At 39.9% G+C, this 19,894-nt stretch overlaps 1 protein-coding gene across 2 annotated transcripts; it reads right to left on the minus strand.

Annotated features, from left to right (window-relative positions):
• Window positions 1-6,389: 6,389 nt before the first annotated feature.
• LOC102052950 (T-cell receptor-associated transmembrane adapter 1) lies at window positions 6,390-19,775 on the minus strand. 2 transcript variants are annotated; one of them, XM_055701509.1, is made up of 6 exons: window positions 19,541-19,775; window positions 13,306-13,346; window positions 11,045-11,081; window positions 9,715-9,776; window positions 8,364-8,419; window positions 6,390-7,134 (listed from the first exon to the last, which is right to left on the minus strand). In XM_055701509.1, the coding sequence occupies exons 1-6, from the start codon at window positions 19,642-19,644 to the stop codon at window positions 6,871-6,873; spliced, it is 564 nt and encodes a 187-aa protein (XP_055557484.1). In that variant the 5' UTR covers window positions 19,645-19,775; the 3' UTR covers window positions 6,390-6,870. The 2 variants fall into 2 exon arrangements, with proteins under 2 accessions (XP_055557484.1, XP_014136458.2); XM_014280983.3 differs by having other exon boundaries at window positions 13,242-13,346; window positions 19,541-19,695.
• Between the last annotated feature and the right edge of the window lie 119 nt (window positions 19,776-19,894).

Genomic DNA, 19,894 nt, shown 5'->3' on the forward strand with positions numbered 1-19,894 from the left:
TTAACAGCTGTCCCAGAAAAGCCCAGAAGTACTTAACCAAAGGTAAGTGCCTTTTGAGAAAAGGCATTTCAAAAGAAATTCTTGCTACTCTGCATCTATATTGAAAGGTAGGGAGGTTGTCACTTATACCTGTACTTCTAGAATGAAAATCAGCATGGATGCTTTGGAGAGCCCAAGCTAGTCAAACCTGCGGACTTGAACATGGGAAGGCAGCTGTCTGTGGACAAAACTAGCCAGACTCCAGCATGGATGGCCAGTGAACACAAGTTAGTAAGATGTCCTGGCTGAATAGCTACTTTGGTCCTTAGTATGTGTTCCTTATAGAGGCATTTATTATTTTTAGATACAAGTACAGCATTGTTTTGTTTCTGGCTGTGTGTTTGAGCTAATGGGTCCTCTCAGACCTTTAGGCTGTGGAGAGTGCAGTATATTGCCATTTAAAAGGACTTCCAAAAGTCTTGCTTCTGTACAGTTGGGCATAGTTACCTGCATTTTGGGTCTGTGTAAACAAGCAGCGGCTCTGTTTAGCAGGAGAAGAGGATCTCGGATACCTTCCATTTACCACTGTTGGCAGTGTATTTAGATCTCTGGAAGGAGCATGCTCCCTGGATGCTGGCTTACTACGTCTGCTTTTCCTGGAAGATATGGGACTTAAAGGATTCTCAAGTTTCAGATTTCTTGGATTTTTAATTGCAAACTAGTTTAATAGGCAGCAGGATTAAGAAGCATTACAAGTTCTCGAAACAGTTACTCAGTTTATTTTCCAAAACATTTTTGACAACGCTTTTTTGCCAAAAAGTCTTAAGTTGGCACCACAAGATATGCTGCCTTCCCAAACTCAGTCAAGAAGTATTTTAACTATGCTTGAGACGATCATACAGCTGATACCAAATCTTCTGACAACATGCCAATTAAAATTTCAAAGGAAGATTGAATGCATATTTAAACTACTTGTGTGGAGAACTTAACCAGAAAAGAGACTGCGTGATTTAAAGAAAAAAGTTTCAGTTTAAGCAAAGATGGAATTATCACTTACAGGCTTGTATTACAAATTCATAACCATATTGATAAAGATTGTATTTGGATTATTTTTTATATAATGGAAGATCAGAGGCAAGCTGATGAGTACACAATGATGTCTCTGTGATGTTGAATATGCCCACTTCGCTGAGTAAATTTCTGCTTGGTTTTTGGATTCCCTTTTTTTTTTTTTTTTTTCTCTCTCTTTTTTTTTCCTGATTCCATACACGATAGCCCTCCCTATGAGATTAGTAATTGTTCTGAAGGAAAAGGTTTTCCTTTCCTTAATGCGTGTAAGTAGACAAGTTCGAGAAAGCACAGGAGCTCAGGTTTTCATGGAGTGCTTTCTTGCCAAGCCATCTGGAATAAAATCTATTTCTTTGTTCCATAATTACACAAATGCATGTTTGCTAATTTGTAGCCAAAATGGACTGTCAGCTGGCAAGCTTCCTTAGGCCTGTGGTGTGATATTCTTAGCCTTCCATGGTTCCCAGGAGTGGAGCTCTTCTTTCAGGGCTTCAGAGCCCTCAGAAGTTGTATGCCTAAGCCATGTGGCAGAATGTTCTATGCTGTTATGAATGGTTGCGGAAAGAAAAGGAGCACTGTCTTCCTGTCTGAAAATTAATTGCCTTTATCTTTAAGATGATTATGAAAGAGATATTTCAGAAAAGGAAATGTTAATGACTAACTTTTCTTCATCTTTGTGTGGGTGCTATCCTGCAGTTTTACAGCTCTACTTGATTGTCAGATGTAAACCAAAATAATTTAAAATAGATATTAAAATAAATGTGATTTCTTAAGTAATATGCTAGGAAATAATTGTTCTCACTTGTATCTTTCTTTTTCAGGTATTTGTGAACGCATTCAAAGATTACATCTCAAATTTTAATAGACTGAGACATTGAAATGACATAGGATGCAAAGTTTCCTCTCCAGCTGAAAGCACATAGGAATGCAGACAAGGAGGCCTGCTGCTGCTCACAGTTAAGATGTTCACATGCCTTGCTTTGGTGATTTGTTCAGTTTGCTGAAACTCCGATGAATAGAATCAAGCATAGTATTTTTGTGTAATTTACTTTTATCGTTGAAACAATTTTTGTCTATAGAGTATCCAGAAAGCTAAGCTACGCTGGTGGGAAAGACCAAAATCCTAGCATTGTCTTGGATGAATTCTGGTCAAAACTTGCCAAGAAGTATTCATGGTCCGCTACAGAGAAAACACTCGTTTTTAAAGTTCAAGTTTTGTTATGTTTTTCTTCTTCCAAGAATCACATTATATGTAGTATACAATTAATCCTGATTTATACTTCACTGTACTGTAAATCTGGAGGAACTGGTTTGTTCCTTGTGACAGGGCTCATTTTACTCCCTTGGCTTTATCGGGTATTGGAGAGAATCAGGGTTCCTTTCTAAATTTATAGTAACTTTTAAATTTATAGTAACAGAATGGGTATTATGTTTTTCTCTGCTTATAAGCTTTGATTCTTAACATATTAGTAATAAGATAAGTAATACATTCTTTCTGCTGATTTTCTGCCCATTCATGCTTTATAGTTACATCAGTGCTAATAGAAAAAATTAAACTGGGCTGAATGGTCCAAATGCAGTATTATACGCTATGATTTGTAATACGCCTATTATGTAATTTTAGTGTTAAATTTTCGAAGCGGCTCAGCAAAGTTCATTCTTTTAATGTCATAAATTTTAATGGATTTGATAGTTATAGTCTGTGTTCTGAAAAAATTCTACCTGACACAATATATATTTTAAATAAAAACCTTTTCTGAACAAATACCCGCTTTCGACATTTTAGTTCAGGCTTGTGAATTCTCAGGGGTTTGTATGCCTCCAGCAAAATACATGAGTGCTATGGCAGGGTCCCACAGGTTTTCATTGCTGTGTTCTTTCTTGGCAAGAAGATTGTTTTAGTGGTAAGTGTCAGGTCGGCTACACTGTGTTTTATCATCATTGCCCGTTGTCAGCTTTCTGAGCTCCAGAAAAGGGGAAAAAAAACCCCAGATGTTTTCCTTTGACTTTACTCATTTCTGAACACACAGGAGTTTTTAATGTTATTTTAGCTCTTAAACCCCAGATCTTATTATCTTAAGTGTTGTTCTTGAGCAAGGAGCCAGTTCCAGTGAGGTTTACTCTGTGATAAGACAAGAGCTTCTGCAATATATATACACACACATTCTATCCCTCATCAATTGTCTGTCATGTTTCTTTCAACAACAGCAACAAAAGATTGTCTTTTAGAAATGCTTCTGTGGCTCATTTTTCTTCCTGTTCCTACATGAATGAACTGTAGGGAATATGCTTTATGAACTACCTTCCCCTTGGATTTGTTGAGGTACTTATTTCCCAGAATTTCTTGAGACATCAGTACTGGGAGATTGCGTAACTCTATTAATAGTTTTCTGTTCTAAAGTAACTTGAAGGTAAGGTGGAATTGGGGTTTGGATGTGTTCTGACTAAATATGACACAGCAACCTGAATGCAGGCTTACCAGGGTAGGAAGGTAAGTTTATTTAAGCAACATAGCAATAGTTCATTGTCTTGATGAAAATTACTTCTAAAGAATTTTAAGAGGTAGGTCTTGAAAAACCGTGAGGTGTGGGAAGATCAGCTCATCCCAATGCCACATTTTTGGTGCTAGCACTAGCAAAAAATAGGAGACAGTTACACAGTTAGTTTGATCCTCCAACATCCACTTGAGATACAACCAAAAGTTTGTGGTGTTTTTCCTAACAATGCTGTTCAGATAGGTCTGCAGTGACTGCCAGATGCTACAGTGACTATGGGAGTATACCTGTCCTAGACTTAAATAGATTTCCTGGTGTTACTTGATCTCTTCTGTTTTGAGCTCCGTTCTTCCTTTCCAAGCAGTTTTGCTTCCACTATACTTCCCCCTGTTTACTCTTGTTTCCCTGTTTCATTGAACTGGTACTTGAATGCTAAGCTTACTGTTAATAAACACAGCTTCACACAGCTTCCCTCTGCTTCAAAAGTTTTGTAAAGAACACTGGAAAAGCAGCTTAGGTTGCTGAGACAGTATAAACCTAGACCTAGCATCTCCTTTTCTTATGTTGTTGTAATTAGTTGAAACTTTCTTTATACATAAAGAATTTAACTAATACATCATAGTTTATATAAGTCTTTCTCTAATGGCTTGAAGATGGAGCAGTATTTAACGTGCTCTTTCATGTAAGAATTCAGTAGTCATTTGAAAACTATCCCAAAAAGTAATTTCAAAAAATCAGGTCATTCAGTTGCTTATTTAAGTAGAGTGTAAAGAGCTGGAGGAATAAAGCTAAATCTGGACTGTGGCAGCATTAGAAGTGCCTTGGAAACAGCTGAAAGGCCATTAAAGGTGATCTTGAAGCGGAGTCTGTGAGAGCAGTAGTAAATAATTTAATGGAAACAGTGATTAAATGTGGAAAGGAAGTATATATTGAAGGAGAATATTTACAAAAGTGCCCTGCTTTTTTGGCAAGCTATGCTGCAAGGGGAAGCAGCTGCTGAAAATTGAGGTAAATAAATAGCTGGACCAAATAATGAAGACTTAAAGAATACAGGGAAAACCAGATGTACCTAAATCCCATGAAGTGGACTTACTGTTATATGCACACTCTATTGGAGAAGGGTGTACTTTCTTCATTGCCATTAAATTAATGATCAGACTGAAGTGATGGGTTTAATTTAGGTAACTCATAGAAGTTCTTTGACTGGAATTTTTAGAGAAAATGTATAATCAAGAGTGCAAATGCTGTGAGAAGATTGGGAAATAGCAACTTTTGTACAAGTTATGTGTAAATTACATTAAATGAAAATACAGCATCAGCTGTTTCCAGTGTGTGTTGGAAAATAGAAATAAATAGACCCTTGGGCCTGTATTTACTTGCTTGGGAGGCTGTTTTAAATAATTTTTCTCTTAATCGTTTCAGAGGGCTGAGTAGTGCATCTGCTGGTGCCAGTTAAATTGTCGTATTTTATTTAAATATTTTACATATTAATGCTATTCAAACATTTTTGATGTGTTGAGTCTAAGCAACATTTATAAGAAATAAAATAGATATCAACGTACTTTGTTCCTGCTATGGAACAAAATAGAATTCCTTCCAGTCTAAACAAATGAAGTTAGTACTTCGTGCACTGGTATCTTGGTGTTTAGCTTTGGAGCTTTGGCTTTGGCTTTGCCTCCCTGCTTTCCTCCCCTTAGGATCTTAGTCAGGGTTGTCATTGCATATGGTTCTCCATTAAAGTGGTTTTTATCGCTTCTTCAACAGTATTTTTACTTATCCAGTGGTAGCTGGTCTAAGACTGAGATAACACAGTCACTGTAATTCCAAGTCTGCCTTGTTTCTGGGGTGTAACAGAAATGATTGAGTTGATTTCTGCACACAAAGACAAGTGCTAGCAGGGGACAGGCAGCGACGCTGGGCAGCTTTGGCTGCACGGGTTGGCCCCTTTCTTTTGATCCAGCGTAGAAGTGAAGGCATGTTACAGAGGCTCATTAACTGTAAGCTAAATTAACTGTGAACCAGGCTGTCAACTGTTTCTTTTACATTGGGCTTTTTTTTTCTTCATAAATTTGTCCCATTTCTGGGCGTGACCATCCACTTCAGCTTTTAGAAGAGGTGTTGGCTCTCTGTGCTATGGGCTTTTCATTTGTTTTGTTTCCTATAACTGTTTTCAGGGCTGCCTCCTTCAGGACCTGAAACACTTACAGGGTTCTCTATGTGCTTGGGAGTTTCAGGCTCCTTGATGCTGTGCACTGTGTGGGTTTTAAAGGCATTAACATCCTTTTTTTTTTGAGAAGGTGGAACTATCCGACACCTACAGGTAAGGCGTGTTACACCAACGTGCCTTACTGTTTCCTGCTACTACCACTTAATGACTCCCAAAATATAAAAATAAATCCCCACTCTGTAAAAGCTTACCATCTGATGAGTTTAAAGTCTTAAGATGAATGTGCTCACAGTATGTGAATTATTTGGGGAAATCAAAAGCGCTTTCTGCTTTTGTAAAATGCTTGGTAACAACAGCAATGTAAAACCCAATAGGAATTTAAACGTCACGTAGAATATTAGAAGGAAAAAATCCTCCCTAGGAGTTTTACTGTTACAGATCATTTGCTAGAATCTTTGTGGACTCTTGAATATAGCTGGATACATTACATTAGAGGAGTTGAGATTTGAGATGTGTTCTGCTATTGCTCACAGAAGGAAACTACAGTTATATAAGGATATTGTTAAATCTTGCGAGATGTATAATTATAACTTTAAACAAGCTGTTAAATTATTCTCCAATTAGCTTTAGATATATCGTGTTATTATCATAGACCAGTCACAATGAGGAAGTACTCAATGTTGAACAGCAGATCAGTTTTTAATTGGGAAAACAACTAAATCATTAAGCATGCAAGTATGAAACATGACTTCCTTCCAGAAGTGTTGTTAAAACCTGTAGAGAAGAATAGTTAAGGCTCTGCTAGAGCTCTACAGACAACAGAGTGAGTGGGTCTTTTGGGACTGTTTGAAAGTTGATGGTTGTTTAAACAAAGGATTACTTTTTACTGGAATCAATACCGTGTGAATGCTGAGACACCTGCTTGTGCAGTTCCCTTCCTAATTGTCTTCAGAAGGGCAGATCCTTCAGAGTGGCAGTCTGGATCTATACTTACTTCTTGCCTAGTCCATAAACGTGCTTGGAAGGCATTTTGGAGCACTTGTCCATTTTATACCACTGTTTTATGTGTCAGTTTGCCAGGATCCTATCTCTAATCATTCACGGTTCCTCCAGAGTGAACAAGCAGATCTCACTTTCTGATTACATGTTTGTGAAGCTGCTTCAAATGTTCTGTCCTTTTGTAGTATGAATCAAACCCATTAATCTGATGGGATCATCATGAATGGCTTCTACGTTTCCCGTGTTTTCAGCCGCCAGCTGCTCACTATTGAGGTAAATGCTAACTTTGGGAGCCGTCATGGTGGGATTAGATGATTTTTCTTCATCCTCCTGTAATGCAGGGTCTTTGCTCCTTCTTGGTTTTCTGTGTTTTCCCTTGACACTGTGATCAAGTGATGCATAACACATCTGAGTGGCAGACTCCACCTGGAAGGAAATTCATTTTGTATTTAACATTCAGTAGTTATGCTTGCCTTAAAATTGTGTCTTAAGACTTTTGGAGTATGTCTACACTGTAATCATAGTGGTGGTTGAAGTTTACCCAAACTAGCTGTAAATGAATTCATTAAAAGCACAAATGATTAAGCTGTGGCAGCACAGAAAAGAGACCAACATAATTTAATAATAAATGACTCATGTTCCTGGGATAGTGACAGTAAGGAAAAAATTGAGTGTTATTGGAAAGATTCTCTGGGAATGAGGGCAACCTACATAATCAGTTCAAGTTCTTTGGGATGCAAGACGTAATCTCCGTTTCTTTCCAATTATTTATTTATTTATTTATTAATTAGAATCCAGTTACTAGCAACAACATTTTTTTCACAGGCTGGCTATGCAGAAAACCAAAGGTGGGTAATTCTTGTCTGTATATATGATCTCATTTCCAGTGCAAAACGTATGTTTTGTGTGTCTTCCCCTTGCTTCTCTCTGGTTTTCAAACCAAATTGTGAAGCACTTTTGACATGGGAATTTTCATAGACTGTTCTGTTTCCATGGAGTTAATGAAAACAAATGTCTAGATTTTTTTTAAAAAAGGTATTTCTACCCTCTGGAAGTGTCCTGAGAGAGGGGCTGGAAATAGGTGCTTATGAAATACGTGGAAAATAACTCAGGAAATTGATGCTAGGAATGCTTCAATCACAAATTTCAGTTGAAGCTTGCATGCTTTTAGGCATCCAGGTATCTCAAAAAAACCCCACAAGTCTGTAGAAAAACAGTCTTTTTCATTTGTTAAGGCAAATAGATTTTGTGCTGGGCAGGAGCGAGCCAATCAAACTCATGACTATCATGTGGTGCAGCTTGTGTTTTCACTTGGTTGATTTCCAAAATAAATAAAATTAATTCTTTACATAAGCCATGGCAGTAGATGCAGACTTAATGCAGCCTGATCTGCATGCCTGTGACTGAGCTTATCATGCCATACGGGTAGAAATGAGCTGTCTATTATTCTCCTGCTCCCTCGTTAATGACCCAGATTGAATGAAGGGTCAAGTCTGTGCTTAAATTCCCTGATGAACTGAGACACTAACGCATGGTAATTTTTGTGATGAGCAGTGTGAAGATTTTTGTTATATATTGTCATGGGAACAACACAAGACCTCTGAGACAGGCTACGTTACCCTAATTCAGAAATCCAGAATTAAAAGTAAAGATACCTGTAGCTGGTTAACAGGCCTCTGAGGCTGGGACTTCATCTGCTCGTAACATTCCTCTATAATTTGTCAAAGTAGAAAAGTGTTTTAGTTATTAAGACATGCTACTGAGTCTTAGAAGATCAAGTCAACGGATCCTGTTACAGAACTAACTCCCCCCAGTTTGCCCGTTTTGAAATTACATGCAGATCTCTCCCTCTATTTATGGACAGGCACATAGCTAAAAACTTCAGACACATAATGTGAAAATGAAAATAATTTTCTGTTCATATGGATGGGAAGCTTCTCTTTATGCACTAAGTGGCCATCCTTTTAGACTGCTAGGAGGACATCTTTCAGTTAGGGGGTAACCACGTACCGATGCATTTTCCAGCATACGCAATTGTTTCTTGGGCTGAGAAAAAGCCTGTGAGTTGCAGCAGCTGGTGATTAAATTCTATTCCTGGCTCGACTTTCAGTTTTCTGTAAATTTGGTGCAAGTTATTTTCTCATGCTGTATGTCATTTTAGCCATCAGTAAAAAAAAAAAATTACTTCCTTACGGTTTTCAGACTTTTGTGGTGTCAATGCATTTGAATGTTAGCTGAGATAAACTTATGCAAACCCTGTGTGAAAGAGTTGGGGGTGGGGTTGGGGTTGGTTTTTTTTCCCTGTAGCTCAAGTACTTTATTTTCGCTTAACCCCAAATAAGGCTAGCAAAAAAGTTGTGTTCATGTTACTTAAATACTGTTTGAACACCATAAGGGCTTTGAGAGCCATACCCTCAGCATATCTAGCTCTAACTGCAGTTATATGCTGTTCCTGCCTTTAATGTGGTATCTCTCTGCCAAGGATTATTAAGTTCAGCCCGGTAAAGCAGAGAAAAGCCATGTCTGCCCACCATTCAGCCACTGGGCTTGTTTCAGCCTGTTCGTCAACGTTGCTGGTGAGCTGTGGACAGCCACAGCCGAGAACTGGTCTGTGTTTGTTTCTGCCAGCTCTTGTGGCAGCATTGACTTTGGGCAGTGAGTAATAGGTGTCTCAGATTGCTTTAGCATGCGTGGATCAAGTTGTTATTTCAACTGGTGGAGCTTTACATATAGAAAAGCTCTTGGTTTTGAGGTATTTGGCTGAACGGGACCATTTGGACATTTGGTAAAAATACCAAATTCAGTATGAGACATGGTCTTACAAATAGTAGTGCTGTATGATGGTTTGCAGTTCTATCCCAAGTAGGTATTAATACAGCAATTGAAAATGGATAGATTCTCAAGTTTGCTGTTTGAGAAACACAGAAAGTGTTGGTCGGTCGTCGGCTTTTAACCTACATTTATTATAGTTTCTGAACAGACATGTTTTCTTAAAGTGAAGCTTACCTAAAATATCTTGATTAAGATTGCCATAAACTGGGTCATCTTCCGTGTAATAGTCATCACAGCTAGAAGGGGAATACAAAAATACTTTTAATTCACAGAATATGTTTTATTTAGGATGCCACTGTTCTACTTGAAACATTTAACACACGTATAGCAATAGCAGATTGTATGTGATCTAAAAAAAGAGACCAAAAATATTGAGGGGGGAAGAAATGGTAATGCCTGTGTTCTGAAGAGAGATTTGTTATCTAGCCAAGAATTGAACTCTTATTCCCTGTGACTTAGTTAAGTATAAAGCTAATCTCAAGACTACTAAGCTACTTTTTGATTCACTTCTAGAAATGTTAATGATCACTGAAAGGAATCCAGTTCGTGTCCTCTGAGACCACTTTGCAGTATAAACTGAAGCACTACATGGGTCTTTTGGGCAATGTTCTTAAAAAGTCCACTTGATTCAACTGAAATACTTACATCAACACCAGAGAAGACCAAAGCAAACTTCAGCTTTGGATTTTAATGGGATGCTGTGTTTCATTGCCTGGAGTTTTAAACGTTTAAAACTGTTTTGAACCATGTTGGTAAAATGGGAATTGTTAGTGGGAAGCACTGTGTAACCTTATTCCTGTTGCATCCCTGTACTGTGCCTCATCAGGGGAACAAAGTAATGCAAACACCACTACTTCAGGGGTATTCTTCAACTGAACAGGCAGTAATAGGCAAACAGAGACTTCCAACTTCAAGCAAATTTGTAATTCATTGGTTTTGCAGAACAGTGAATGCCTTTGTAGGTTTTTTTCAAAGTCCTTCTATATTTCGGTAGAGATGAGACTCTAAGAGAAATGAACTTGTAACAGATCACGAGGTAAGCAGCAGCTGTAAGCAGCCGCTGTATTGCTCTTGAAAGTCATGTGTAAAAGTGTGTGAAATGTAAATACACATAAATTATTTTTTCACAAGTATTAAGCATCAGGCTATGATTTATCATTGTTTTCTGAGACTTCTTTTATTATAGATTTACTGAGTTTGAGTGATAGTAAATAGTGGGTTTGCTCGATATCTTGTACTTCCTTCAGTACACCAGATTATCATATTAGCATGCAGTTATTTCATTGCTGATAAAATGATTGGAGTACATCTCTCCCCCATGATTTTTTTTTCCCCCCTGTTTTCTTTGGACAATTTTTTTCCACGACCATCCTGCTCTTCGACATTTCCAGGCAGGCTGTGTAGAATATTGGATTTTCCTCTATGCTGTCCCTCCAAAGCCATCTGTCATTATTTATTGCTTATTTCACCCCTGCCGGAAAGAAACCTTTTTTATCCAACTTACCTTGGACTGTTGTCTTCATAGTCTTTATACATTTTAGCTGGAAAATTTGTTTAAAACAAAAAAGAAGAGAAAATGAAACATTCTATTTTAGAACACTTCACATAATTGTCCCAACTGACATGCTTTCGATTTCACTGTAGAGAGCTAAACTGAAAGCTCTTGGGTCTCAGGACCTTTAGTTGTCCCCCTGCTTTTCTCAACTACTTCTGATGACTACAAGAAATGTTTGTGTTATGACCCTGTGCTGTGGCTGCGAAGTCTATGTTAGTTTGCAAGACCCCCAAAATTGTAACCCATGCAATTAATTCCTTATTTCCTCCTCCTCCTGCTTCTACCTCATCGTCTTCTCTGTCGAGGGAGGTGAATGGTCTTTATATTACAAGGTTGTGGTGGGTTGACCTTGGCTGGAGGTGCCTACCTAGCCACTCTGTCACTCCCCTCCTCAGCAGAACTGAGGGAAGAAAATATGATGGAAAAAACTTGTGGATCAAAATAAAGGCAGTTTAATAAGCAATAGCAAAAGTCATGTGTGCGGAAGCGAAGGAAGACAAAAGATGTATTCCCTACTTCCCATCAGCAGATGTTCAGCCAGGGCTTCAGCACGTGTAGTGGTTGCTCCAGAAGACAAATGTAAATAACGAATGCCCCCCTTCCTCCTCCTCTCCCTCAGCCTTTATATCTGAGCAGGCATCATATGGTTTGGAATGTGCTGTCAGTCAGTCTGGGCCAGCTGTCCTGGCTGTGCCCCCTCCCGAGACCTTGCCCCCCAGCCCACTGGTGATGGGGGAAGGCTGGAGACAGCCCTTGCCGTGCGAGCGCTGCCCAGCCGCAGCCAGCGCCCTGCCGTGCTGCTGGCACCTTCCCTGCTGCCAGCGCGAGCACCGCACCGCCAGGGCTGCGGGGGGCTCGGCCAGACCCCACACAAAGGTGAAGGCTTTATTTGTTTTACTAGTTCTGTTGCTTGTATCTCTGAAAGAGAGATATCCTGTGGCCCACATCAATGAATCGACCAGAAGCGGAGAGGCAATGGCTACAAAGAGATTTATTGCTAGAGCTTGACTAGTAACTCAAGAATGCCTGGGTTATTTCTGCCCTCTGGTCCAGGACCTCAGAATTTGCCACGGTGGGCTCCAATTCCACGAGCAATGCAACGTCAGCCGATCTGACCGAAACTTACTCAAGGTTAGTTTTGTAAATGACTGTCATTTTTCATCATAGAAATATCTGCTTAGTGGCACTAAAAGACAAAATAAGCCAAAAAGCGCACACACCCATTCCACAACACTCCGGCAGCGCTTCATTATCCTGTAAAAATCTAATCCTCGTGCTGGGTGAGCTCAGTCTATAAGCACAGCCTTCGATTGCTGCAGGTGATGTGTGTGTGTGTGTTTAATGTGGTTGAACCCACCGGTGTTTGCCTGCCCACCCATGCGCGTACAGCGCCGGGGCAGTTTGCCCTGTGTAAAGGCAGTTTTTCCTGAATGGGAACGGTGAGGATTGTACAGCTTAATAACTGTAAAATTGTTTGCATAAGAGAGGTTGCACCAGCATAATCAATTCTGTTTAAGAAGTCATAGTTGATTTTAACCAAAGCCAGAGTATGGCTGCAGTCATCCCTCTAACATAAATTAAACAAATTAGTTCCTTATTGTGAGTGACACCTTGGTTTAAGAGCTACATTAGGATCCCATGAGGAAAATGAATTAGAACTTCTTTTTCAAACTAATCCAATTAAGCATAAAATACGTGTGAAATCTGAAATTCAAATACATGTTCAGGAATTTGGGGAGCAGAAAACTTTCTGACATTTATTTTGTATCAGTGCAGCTACTTAAAATAAGTTATCTGAAGCACACTTAAAAAAAAGGAAATTACAGATGTTAAAAATATACTTCAAAAATAAAATTTTAAGCAGAACCAAACTTTTCACCTAGTTCTATTGCTTTGTCTTCAGAGAATGGATTTGGGTAGCTGTTTTTAGCAGCTGACTGGGCAGTTAGCAATCATTCTGTAATACTTGACTCCTCAAAATTTTTCAAAGTTACATCCTCTCTGCTAGGAATCATTCTTGCCAAAAGTTTTTTGGTTTTTGTTTGGGTTTTTTTGTTGGTTTGAAATCTGCCAGCAATGATGTCTTCTTCTACGGACACTTCAAACACTCAAGCTCCGTTCCTCACCGACAGACACCATTACTTACCTTGCTTCTTTTTCATATAGTGTGAAATGTTCAGTATCAATGAAACAACCAAAGCCAAACTCACACAGGCAAGAACTCCCCAGACAGAAACGTGGCAGTCCATTTCTGTAACAGAAATACATCAATTTTATAGTTTGTGTTGTCTTGACAGGTTTACTGTATTCTTTGTGGTTGGTTGATTTTTGCTTTCTGTAATTGAAGCTGTTATTTTGTTGTTTACTCTGTGACAGCCGTTTCTGTACAAACAAAATAATTAATATCAAAACCAGATGTTAAATAACAAGAAAGCAACATCAATAGACTGTTAGCAGAACTACTGTTGAGTAGGAATTCAGCCAAAGGTTGGACAGCTGGTTTGCCTGTAAGATGCGGCAAAAATCAGAAATTGCTAAGGAAAAAAGTCATCGTAGTGAATAGCTTTGAAATTATTTTTGTAGTTGTCTTTAACTTACTATTTGCAGTAAATTTTGGCCTAAATTCTAGAGTTCATGAATGTAGTTCTGGAGATTAGGTCAAAGCAACTTACTGCACTGGAAACATCTCTGAATAATCGCAAAGACCACCAGGTTTTAACAATCTCTGCAAAAAATTTCAAACGTTAGTTATGTGTTTTCTTGCGTATCCCATTGAAACCACTTACTGGTACTCATATCCTTGCTGTCTGAGAAAGCAGAGGACATAGTGACAAAGGATGAGCAGTAGCTGGGAACCGGTGAACCCCTCAGAAGTGCTGCGGAGAAAAACCTGAAATGCTCCTGAAAAGTCACCTGGTAAAAGGTGGGTCAGCGTAACTGAACAGAGTGTCCTCTTGCACTGAACTGGCCTCTCCTTCGAGTCCTGTTAGAGACACCCCCCCCGCACCAAATGTATTTTGTTGTTTAATTAATTCTTTCATTAGCCTAGCTCATACAAGTTTTCCATCACAAAGCATGCTGAAGAAAATAGCTTATTTGTGATGGTCTAATGGCCAGAGTGATCAGCATGGCTGCAGATGGCCTGCGAAACCTTCCCATGAGGAAACACTGAGCCAGATACCTGAGTGAAAGGAGCTTGAAACTAGATTTCTCACTTTCTCCAGAGGCATGTCTCAGGTTCTTGTAGATTTGGGGCGTCAAATAAAGCCCGGTCCCAAAAAAACACACCAAAAAGTCTAGTTGAGCAGAGCAGGCAAGGGGAGGCTGGATGATACTGAGTGAGGTTTGAGCAGGTCCTTGATTCGCTTTTTTGGTTTTGATGTAGGTGGATCCCTTCAGGAAGCTGACACTTCATTTGCTTCTTAAAGGAAAGGTGAGGTGAAGGAGTTGAGGAACACGCGTTCCCACGTTGCCGGCCAGGGGTGGTGGGGGTGCTGCTTGCGCTCCTCTGAGCACACAGACAGGCTTTGTTCCTTGGCCGACCAGATCCAGCTCACCTTGGGAACTGCCCCTTACAGGTTTGGTCCTCGAATTATGCTGGTGCTGTAAAAGCTTGTTTAGTTTTGTTTTATTCCAAGCCACAGATGTTTTGGTGGTGATGAAACAAGATAAGCTAGTCCTTGGTAGTAAAACGTCACAAATCACATGGGCTTCCGTGATCAGGTTTTCTTGCTGATCAGAACTCTCTTTTAAAAGGAACGAAACACAGCAATAAGCTGTGACATTGGCAGACTTGTGACTGGTTTTTGCACATGGTCCTTCCAGTGGCCAGTTAACCTTTTGTTTGAACTAAATGTCCAATTTCCATTCCTTTCTTTTCTCCTACTTGAGTTCTCCCAGAGGTGTTTACAGGTTCTCCATGACTGCAATGCTGCTTTTCATGTTGAGAGGCACTTTTTTTTTTTGCCATGGGATACAGACATTCCTGAGAGACGGCACCCGCGTGAAGCAGCAATACATTATTCCAATTTTTCAGAGAAGGAGTTAAGAGAAAGGGAGATCCTACATTGAGAAGGTATTATCAGGCCACATCAAGAACCACCAGAGTTTGGAACCTGTTTACTCTTAGAAATAGTCACTCAATATTTTCATTCTGTGCAACCTGTCCAAAACTACAAGAAGTCAATGTCAAAGGCAGGAACTTTTAAGTCTCAATGCAGTGCCTAAATAGTAAGAGTCATCCTTCCTTCCTTCTCTTGTCCTTTTTGTCTTTTCTGAAGTGATTGTTTCCCATTTTTCTGATAGAATCATAGAGTCATTTAGGTTGGAAAAGACTTTTGAGATCATCAAGTCCCGCTCCTAACAGAGGACTGCCAAATCTGCCACTAAACTATGTCCCTGAGCACCACATCCATGTGTTTTTTGAGCATGTCCAGGGGTGGCGATGCCATCACCTCCCTGGGCAGCCAGTGCCAAAGCTTCACCACCCATTCAGGGAAGAAATTTTTCCTAATATCCAATGTAAACCCCTGCCCGGCGCAGCTTGAGGCTGTTTCTTCTTGCCCTGCCACTACTTACCTGGGAGATGTCTACACCTCCTACACCCCCTCGCTACCACCCGCTGTCAGGCGGCTGTAGGGAGCGATCAGGTCCCCCCCGAGCCCCCTCCTCCCCATGCTGAGCACCCCCAGCCGTGTGCCCCAGCCCCTTCCCCAGCCCCCTGCCCGGCTCTGGACACGCTCCAGCCCCCCTACGTCCCTCTGGGCCTGAGGGGCCCGAAACTGAACCCAGGGCTCGAGGTGCGGCCCCGCCAGCGCCGAGCACAGGGGCACGGGCACTGCCCTGGCCCTGCTGGCCACACCGTTTCAGATCCGAGCCAGGGTGCTGTTGGCCTCCTGGGCCACCTGGGCACACTGGGGGCTCATGTCCAGCCGGCTGCTGGCCAGCACCCCCGGGCCCTTTCCATGGGGCAGCTTTGAGCCGCTCTGCCCCCAGCCCGCAGCGCTGTGGGGCTGCTGTGACCCACGGGCAGGACCCAGCACTTGGCCATGTTGAACCTCACACAACTGGCCTTGGTCCATCCGCCCAGCCTGCCCAGACCCCCCTGCAGAGCCTCCTGCCCCCAGCACGTCAGCACTCCCCCCAGCCTGGTGCCAGCTGCAGACCTGCTGAGGGTGCGCTCGGTCCCCTTATGCAGATCGATAAGGGTATTAAACAGGACTGGCCCAAATAACATTAATTTCATATTTCTTTTCCTATAACTCATTTTTTTGTTTGTTCTCCAGGGAGCAAAAGCAGTATTGCAGCCTAACAGAGGGGCAGCATGTGTAACTGTGATAAACGCTACAGCCCTGAGATTCATTAGAATAAAAAAAGCAAGTAGATATTTAAGGTACAGTTCTGATTGTACTGAATGCTGTAATTTAGCTTTCTGATTCACAAATCCTATTTTTTCCCTGGTGTTTCCAGAGCAGAAGGAGAATTCTTAGTTTTGATTTGATTATTTTCAGCCCTTAACTGAAGTGGAGGAGGAAATCAAATTTTTGATGGCAAGTAGCCTTTTTGTGTTTCAGCTTCTCATTTAAATCGGAATTATTCTCTGGAAAATAGTAAAGGTTGGGAAAAAGTCGTTTCGCTTTCCAGTTTCAAGTGTAACTTCTACAATATTTGAGCAATCCCACTTCCCTAGGACTTAAAAAATACTTTAGCAAAACGCAAGGCATGAAATTTGGATTTCTAATAAGATTTACCTATGTTTTAAATCCCACAGACTATAGTTCTTTCTTAAACGTGATTTAGAAAATTGCATGGGTGTGGGGAGATTGAGAAAACAACTTTTAAATTGTTCCTAGCTGAACACTACTTAGTTTATTTTAAAATTTATTTTCCACAACTCTGACTTAAACATCTGCTTGTATTTCAGTAGAATGTATACAAACAAATATGTGACTTCTGTATCTTATTTTTTAATCTTTTTTCTCTTTGCAATACGAGCTATTTGTTTGTCAGACGACACCAATTGTATTTCAGACACAAAAGCATTTTTCATTTACTGCATGAAACCATAGTAATGGCCTTGATCAGAAATACCGTAGTGCCACTCGGAGTGCTCTGTGCTTTTCTAACCTCACTTCCAAGTTAATCTGCCTTTCCAAGTACAAAATATGACAGATTTTGATTTTATATCATAGCTTTACAGATATACAACTCCCAGCTCTTTCCCAGGTGTTCTCGTGCTGCCCTTACAGTTGTTGCCGATAGGCTAGCTATTTACATTTACAACTGCATTATTTAAATGTTTACTACTTTGACAGCAGCAGCAGTAGAAGGAAAGCCGAATGCCTGCGTGAAGAGCAATTTGCCTCCTCAGGTAACTATACTGCTGTCCCTATATGTATAATAGCAGATGCAAACTGTGACAGTTAACTGCCTGTGCTAAAGCCAAAAAAAATCATTAGGTGACTGTGGACGGAGTGTGAAATAAACAGAAAGAGAAGTCTGTTAGACTAGTTATAGTCTGCTCTAAAATAGTGTCTTTTATTCTATTTTCTATTTTTAATTCTCATTCAAGTAATCTTCTGTCAAATGTAGCAAAAACAGGTTATAATTTTTTACATATTATATCATTATTCCAATCCTGTAGCACTGTGTTCAGGGACATTTTCACTCAATTGCTGTCAAACTGATTTTTTAAAAAAAAAAAATAAATCATTATATCTTTATTAAAAAAGTCCTCAGGAAAAATTTGGCCCCTGAGAATAGTGCACTATGATTCTAATAGGAAAAGCACAAATTCCACCAGGGCTTTCTGTGCTGGAAAACCTAAGAGTGCTAGTGGTTTGTTCATAAGAAATCATATTGAAGCTGTTCTTAAAGTAGTGTGCTCCTCTGTGAAAGAAAAGTGTTCATGGTATAGTCAAGGGTTTCATGAGAAGGACAAAAATTCTCATTTTATTGTTAGAAGTTGGGTTGTGTGAGTGGGGGAAGTATTATATTTAATCATTATAAAGACAACAGCTTTTTGAATATCCAATACCGGAATATCTCTAGCATTAATGATACGTTCCTATTCTGCTGCTGTTTCATTTCTGTTTGGAAACAGGGTCAAACTTGGAGTTGCATCCAAGTAGTTTACTCCATCTGGATGATGGTTTTACTTTTCTTTAAGGATGGTGTTACTTGCCTCCTCTTAGTATATTTTACACCGCTGTAAACTAAGGCACTATATCCATACAACAAAATACGGGCAAACAAGACATAGTAGTTAATTGTTCTAAAGACGTAGTTAATTGTGCTTTTTCTCCTTTTTAAATCTATTGATAAATTTCTCCACCAAGGGAGACAAGACACGAGAATAAATAGACTTTGGGTCACTTGTTCTTAGGCTTTCTCTTTGCAGGGTTCATTACACTGTAATGGGGGGGGGGGGGGGGGGGGGGCAGAAGTGGGAAACAAAAAAATAACCAACCAAACGAAAGACACCCCCCCAAACATTCTAATCGTTCCTGGATGAATTTCTGCAGTTCCACGTTATTGCAACCCAAAGGAGTGGATGTAATCATGTACTTACCTTTGGGGAAAGGGGCCAGATTTAACAATTTAGAGCTAATAGTAGGTGCTTATCCTTCCAACAGCGTAAGAATAGGTAGCAGAAGAACTGAGTTTTGTTCCTTCTTGTTCTAATGTGTTTTGTTTAGAAAATCCATCACAAAGAATAGCAGACAAATATCAAATATCATACTTCTGCCAGTTTTTCCTACTGAAAAGGGACCTGAGATGGGGAATACAGATACCCGTCTGGCTGGACACACCATCTACGGTATCAACTCCTCATTCTACAGAAGCAGATTAATTACTTTGGTCGCTACCAGATTTAAGATGATGATCTGGAGCACAAAATGGTTTGCCTCCTGTTGTTTCTGTCTGCAAATTTGTCAAGGATGAGATAAAATTAGTGCTTCTTTTTCCCCCTCCTCTCCAATTAAATGATGAGATAAATAAAGTTCTGTACTAATGACCCTTAGAAAAAGAAACCCATTAAGAGACTGATGAATGTTAAATTATCATTAAAAATGCTTCCACCTGTGTGAGTTTTTAAGACAGGATTAATTCTCTGGAAAGGTTTCCTTAAACTGCAATTAATTAGTGCACAACTAATTGCTTTGTAAGATATCAACTTCATACTTCAGAAAGGAAGCGGCATATTGTAAAATAAGTCCTCAGCACAGTAAATATTTTAAGCACAAAACTAATGCCAATGCTTAGTCTTCATTAACAAACCTTAATGAAGGTTTAAGCTGTTGATGATAACTCATCATCATGATTATTATTAATAATTTGACTTCAGAACCCTGAGCAACCTTCTTGGAAGAGTGGTAATTACCACAGTGTGTTTTTACTGCTCCTTTGTTTACAAGTTGGTAATACCGAAAAAATAAGGCTTACCTGGTTTTGCTGTTTCTAGGAATACTCCCAGCCCCTTTATCCAGCGGGAAATCAAGTGACGTTGGCAAACCTTGGATGCTCTTTTGCTTTGGGCCTGGCAGCATGAAACTATCTCTTGAGTTGCTGTCAATCTTAAAGGTCTCCAGTCTCTTTCTTTTTTTTCACCTGCTTCCTTACAAACAGGAAATGTGGTTCAGGCTTTTACAGCCTCGCTGGCAAACTGACGGTCTCCTTCAGTGTTTACCTCTGAGAGAGGAGTGAAATATTTATGTGCGCTTGCATTTATTATCCACCTGTCTTGCCGCAGAAGAGCATGTACAGGACTATTAGTTCCATTCTGTGTGATAAAAACCT

Source organism: Falco cherrug, chromosome 2 (assembly GCF_023634085.1).
Source record: "Falco cherrug isolate bFalChe1 chromosome 2, bFalChe1.pri, whole genome shotgun sequence".
Lineage (NCBI taxonomy): Eukaryota > Metazoa > Chordata > Aves > Falconiformes > Falconidae > Falco > Falco cherrug.